Below are 6,457 nucleotides of genomic sequence, written 5' to 3'. Positions count from 1 at the left end.
GTATCACATGATTTCAGCCATTCTTGATATTACCCAAAGTGAACAGAATTAGCTGATGACTGACATCTGTGATATTGGGGGCCTCACGTGGAGGCCAAGATGGATCATCCACTTGCTAATTCAGGCTGAAGATTGTTGTAAATGATTCAGCCATATCTTTACTTTAATTGAGGATGAGGATATTTGTGGAGTCGTCTCCTTCTGAGTGGTTTAATTGTCCACTAACTTTCAAAACTGGAAATGGTAGGATATCAGATCTCACAGGAAACCCACCCAGACAGAGGGAGATTGTCCTGCTTCCACTTGTTTTCAGGAAGAGAGTTTCAAAGACTCATGACCTTCTGTCAGAAATAATTTAAACTCACCTGTCTTAAATGGGCAATCACTTACCTTTTATTCTTCCTGCCAAAATGGACAATTTCACATTTTCCCATGTTACACTCAAATCAGCAAATTTAAATTGCCAATTCACTTAACCTATCTATACCACTTTGTACCATCCTTATGTTCTTCTTCACAACTTACTTTCATACATATTGTTCAGTCATCAACAAATTTAGTAACTATTGCTTTAGTCCTTCATCCAAGTCACTTATATGAATTGTGAAAAAGTTGAGGCCACAACCCTGGTCCTTGTAATCACTTGTTAAATCTCACCAGCCCGAAAAAAGACATCTATGCATCCTATTCCTCATTAGCTAGTCAATCTTTTTCCAGTCCTAACATGCTTCCCCCTACAACACTAGTTTCTATTTTCTGTAATTATGCTGTTGTGACACCTTATCAAATATCTTCTAGAAATCCAAAGACAGTACATGCACCTATTTACCACAGCATTTACAACTTGGTCAGAGTTCTGATACAAAACAGAACATTGAACAGTACAGCATGGAAAAAGGCCCTGTGATTCACTAGGTCAGCAGCAACCAGGTTGCCGTCCTAAACTAGTCCCATCTGTCTGCACATGGTCTAGGCCCGAAACGTCAGCTTTTATGCTCCTAAAATGCTGCTTGGCCTGCTGTGTTCATCCAGCTCCACACTTTGTTATCTCAGATTCTGCAGCACCTGCAGTTCCCATTCTCTGATTGCTCTATTTCCTGCCTGCTATATATGTGTCTAAATGCCTCTTAATATTTGCTGTCATATCTGGTTCTACCACCTCCCCTTGCAGCATATTCCAAGCACCTAACATCCTGTAGATTACAACTAGAAGACTGTGGACTTGTGTGTTTGGCTGATGGAAACACCCATAGCTAGAAGATAGGTAGAAGTGCTAAGAAATAATCAACTCAGTGTAAGGGATTAAATTTCAAAAGTTACAGACAACAGGCAGTTGGTTAAAACCCTAGAGTATTTGAAGCTGAGAAAGTCTAAACTCAGCTATATGAAGACACAAGGAAGAGTCTTTCAGATTTGCAACATCACAAATTGAAGCAGTTTATCTCACCTGTGAGGGATAAATTAAGAAGAAAATTCTCTCTGGTTTGAGTAATGCACTACTCTTAGGATTAACCAAATTTTATTTTACAGTGGGTTACAGGATAAAACCAATTTATGATGCAAGTAAACAAACCATTTGATTAGACCAAGTTACTCCTTATGAAAGGTTTTTAAAAAATATCTGCGTTTCAGCAATGACAATCATTACTCTCTCCTCCTCCTCCTCCTCCATCAACATTTTTCTTCTCCAGAGGCAAGCTTTTTGAAGGTTTGGAGTGCTCATCTCTTTGTATGCTTTAGCTGGTGCAGAAGTTTTAGAAATTGAGAGAGATCAGGCTTAATAATGGCTGAAGTTCAGCATGTTAACTTCCTTTTATTAAAAAAAAACTTTAGTTTTTTAAAAAAAGTGAGCAAGCTGTGAATGTGCAGAAAACTACTTTCAACGAAAACCATAATGTTCACATTGACAACACAAAAAAAGTTGCCCGAGTTCTATATGATCAATCATAACAGAATAAATGTGGTAGTTTGGTGAGATCAGAACCAAGCTAACATGGGTTGAAATACGAACAGAAGCTCAGTCAACTAAGTCCAGCAATCCATAATACTTTGATACAGAAATGTTTCAGTGGTCTCACATTTTTTAAGGCTGACACTATATCATAGCAGTCTCATTCAGATGGAATATCTTCAAATGCATTGTATTTTTTGCAGCAATCTTGCAGAAGTGGTACATCTACAACTCCACAGCAATTTGATTCACCCAGTTTTGACAAATTTTATGTTTGGTCCAAAGCAGCAATATGTTTTAGTTCCTAAAGGGTGCTTCAGAGCACAGTCAATAACTTGATTTTCATTTTAACAGTTAAACAATTTTATACTCCTGAATGGATCAGGCCAAAAGATTCTCCAAGTAGTGAACGGACTGGAGAAGATTATAACTTTTCTGACACATTAATTCACCAAAGATGCTTACTTCATCTACAGTTTAATGTGGTCAAAACAAAGTCTGCAGCCTAAAGCTAAACTTAAATAGTTCCAATATACAGGACCAATTTCTGAAACTATTCTGTAAACACAAGCATCTTTAATACGCTGTTATACGTATTTGCTAAAACTGGAATGTACAAAATGGAATATCCTGAAGAAATTATTTCTATTTTGAAATACATTAAATACAGGAACTTAATACATGTCTCAACTCAAGTAGCAAAAAATTGACAACAAAAATTTCCAGTTTTGTGTTACTTGCAATCACAAACAGAACTTTTTAATCTTTACTACTGAAGAATTTTGTGTAGCAATAAATTGTGACCAGTTTTAAAGATTAGCTTTGTAAAATAACAAAAATAATAAATCATCACAGACACATGAAAAATGTTTGTTGAACAGTTGGATTAAAGCAAATCGCAGAGACCTGAGTAATCCACTGTTTTAGAGACTAAGGCACTTGTGTCTCTACGTCACAAACTTGGGTATTTTTGGAAAAGTGGCGACCAGCTTATACCCATGCATTAACCCTCCTATTACATGTGGGCAAATGATGAATAGGGAGTGTTTTTCAAAGTCAGAAACAAAGCTAAAAAATGACTACTGATCCAATACAAGGCAGCAAATAATGGAATTAAATTAATCCTGTAAACTCTGGAATTTTACAGTGATAACCAAAGTAGCCCATATATTTCCATCACGGTCATAAAAAGCTTTCACAAGTTTTATGAAGTATTTTAAAATTTACTAAATGCCATTAATTTTCTTGCTTTTATATTGGGTCCTCTGTGGTTTTAAAACTTGCCCAAAACTGTTGCAAGAAGAGCCATTCTCACATACATGCCATTTTCAGCTTGGCGGAAGTAAGCTGCCCGTGGATCAGAATCCACCTCCACACTGAAGAGAAACAAAGGTATTAGTATTGTAAATGTAAACTGGGTAAGTATAGGATTCAATTCAGTTAAAATTCAAAATTAAGATGTATACCAAGGATTAACTATATTGTTTTTTTCCTTAAGTGAAAAATTTGACTGTAGTTTCAATCCCATGTTAAATCTCACCAAAGGAGGAGAGGCTCTAGGGAAAGGTTTGTTCCCTAATTGGCCAAATGCATCTGTTTTCAGTCAACTGTCATCAACAGTAAAATGGATCACTAGTTCCGTCAAAATAATAGCTTTGTGGCAAGTGAAAGTAAGAGGAGAATGATTAGAAACTGAACAGTTAAAATGGTCAATATACAACATCGCCACATTTATAATTATTTTAATTCATGTGACAGTTGTATATAACAAACATTTTCAGTCGTCAAGCAAAAACAACATTTCTGTTGCATGAAGTGATGGATGATTCAGGAAAGATATGTGTAAAGTCTCTGCCCTGCTCAAGCAGCCCTGAAGATGAATGCAGTTACTACATTTCTCTGCCTTGTCTAGATTTTGGACATCATTTTAATTTTATCAAACAGCTGTTAATCAGATACCAACAATTCCAGAAATGCAGGATTTTATCAGAAAGGGGTGACATGGTAGCTCAATGGTTAGCAATGCTGCCGCACAGCAGCAGGGACCTGGGTTTGATTCCACCCTTGCACGACTGTCCGTGTGGAGTCTACACATTCTCCCAGTGGGTTTCTGCCGGGTGCTCCGGTTTCCACCTACAGTCACAAAGATGTGGTTAGGTGGGGTGGCTATTATAAATTGCCCTGTAGAGTGCAGAAATATGTAGGTTAGGTGTGTTGGCGTTGGGAAATATAGTGTAGTGGGATGGTTTTGGGTGGGATGCTCTTCGGTGGACCTGCTGAGCTGAACGGCCAGTTTGCACACTATAGGGATTCCATGACGATCTATAAATACATCTCTACTTTTCAAAACTGCCATGATTTGCATTGTTAAATTGACCACCTTTAACACTTGTCCTACCATCATTTTTAATCTTGTGTTTCTCACCAACTCCTCACTTAAGTTGTTGCCTTGCCCATGTTTTTATAATTCACTCAGCATTTCCCTCCCTGCAACAGTTTTACAAGTATCATCCCTACTAAGTGAGGTGCATAATCTTGCTTGTACTCCCCTTTAATTGTTCATCACTAAACTATCATCGTCCACTGCCTTTGCTTCAATATTCAGCCCAGAAGACAGCCTTTGCTTGGTTCTACCCTTATGAAATTGAAGCCACAGCAAACTGAATAAGAGCTTTTCTACTTATCCGCAGTACAATTATCTTTGCAGCCAACCAGGACATATCATTCACAAATGTTCCTTTAGCTGATTGATCGGGCCTGAAGCAGCATTTCATTCATAAGGTCAGCTGCCATAGGTATACTAGTAACACCCAAATTTACTCCTTCATTCTTTCTCTCCACGCCTGAACATCACCAGTTGTCAAATACTTGACTGATAGCAGGGACTGGATGGCAGACAGGCAGGCAGTCAACAAGAACAGTGGAAGGTGAGGCAGATGTGATTCTGAAGTACATATAAAATCTAAAGTCACACTGTTCCTATTTCTTATGGTCTTATAAAAGGTAAGTGAAAATACTTGTTTGGACAAGTCTAAACAGCAAGTGAGGAAATGATGCTCCGAAACATGTAAAAAAAAATCAAATTTAAGTGGTAATGCTTCACATCCAGGTTAAGGCAAAGCTCTGTACAGATTAAAGCAACAAAGTAATGAATGCCACAATTTAAACTGAACTACTAGCTCTCTGATGTCCTCAAAAAAAGCAGATCAACACGTGGTCAAGAGCGGTCTGAAGTGATCTGACTGTCAGGTTTCCTATTTCGGAAGCACCTTGTCTCTGTGCGCACCAATCTCATGTCCTATCGAGCATTGTAATTGTATTGTGGAACTGAAACAGTAGGTTTTACCAACACTGACTTTACATTATCTTATGCATATTCACACAAGTAAATTCAATATTCAAACAACTGTTCAATACAATATATTTCTGAATACCAGTGGGCACATAAAAAGTTTCAGTGCAAACATATGTACATAGATCTTACCTAACTTCATTAACTCGTGGCAATGGATGCATGACCACCATTTTCTTCTTGCCTTTTGTCATGATGTGAGGTGTGAGAATAAACTGTCCAAAACACTTGGTGGGTAATGTAGGGTCAGGTGGACAGAAAAAAATTACAATTAATTGAGGAATTGCTGAAATAAGAACAAAGAGGAGGATCACAAAATGTTTCTAAACCGGTACACAATGGTCAAGGAGAGTAAACTATGGAGTAAAATCTTGTTGATTTCCATCAAAAATGCAGGAAAGCGCTTGACAGTGTGAGAGATTGAGAGTAATAGGCAAATAGTGAGCAAGAGGGGGCAGAGAGAGACCGCGCACACGAGAGACAAGCCAATATGCAACGGAACATACACAAGGTAGCACGGGGGGGGGGGGGGCGCGACGGTACGTGGGCGGACAAGGGGAACAGGGAGTGGGCGCTCCATTTTTGGATCATACACTGTAAAGATAGACACAAAATAACTGTTTAAAACCTCTGTCACACCTTTGTTCCCATTATTAACTTCCTCGTCTCATTCACAAAAGGAGGAACGTTGCTAGTTTAATTTCTCCTCTTTCGTGTCTTTTTATCACTCTTTGCTCATTTCTAAAGTTCTCTCAACCTCCTGTACATCAATATTCTTTAAAGCATTTCAGGCGGTTTCTTCCAATTCAAATGACTGTTAGATTCCTCATTAGCTATAGATACAGCATCCTTCTTATATAATCTTTTGATAGAATTCATCCTCATTGAGTGTTTCAGAATGTGCTTAAATTTCTGCCACTGCTTATTTATGGTCTTATTTTTTAGTCAATTTTCCCAGTACACTGCAGCCAACAGTGCCTTCATGTGCTCACAATTGCCTTTATTTAAGACACTATTTTTAGACCAAGTTTCCTACCTTCAAACTGAATGCAGACTCTACAATGTGATCACTGTTGCATGGAAGATCCTTCACTGCAAGCTCGTTAATTAATCCACTTTCCATTACATATTATCAAGTCTAACATATTATTCTT

At 37.9% G+C, this 6,457-nt stretch overlaps 1 protein-coding gene across 3 annotated transcripts in view; it reads right to left on the bottom strand.

The window, feature by feature from the left end:
- Window positions 1-1,483: 1,483 nt before the first annotated feature.
- cad (carbamoyl-phosphate synthetase 2, aspartate transcarbamylase, and dihydroorotase) overlaps window positions 1,484-6,457 on the bottom strand; it is a 137,574-nt gene continuing 132,600 nt past the window's right edge. For all 3 annotated transcript variants that reach the window (XM_059645463.1, XM_059645464.1, XM_059645465.1), the window contains 2 exons: window positions 5,436-5,530; window positions 1,484-3,327 (listed from right to left, as the gene is read on the bottom strand). In XM_059645463.1, coding sequence (XP_059501446.1) covers window positions 3,225-3,327; window positions 5,436-5,530 — 198 coding nt within the window. In that variant the 3' untranslated portion in view covers window positions 1,484-3,224. The remainder of the gene's footprint in view (window positions 3,328-5,435; window positions 5,531-6,457) is intronic.

The sequence above is a fragment of the Stegostoma tigrinum genome, chromosome 4 (assembly GCF_030684315.1).
Source record: "Stegostoma tigrinum isolate sSteTig4 chromosome 4, sSteTig4.hap1, whole genome shotgun sequence".
Lineage (NCBI taxonomy): Eukaryota > Metazoa > Chordata > Chondrichthyes > Orectolobiformes > Stegostomatidae > Stegostoma > Stegostoma tigrinum.
This window is presented reverse-complemented; position numbering and strand designations above follow the sequence as displayed.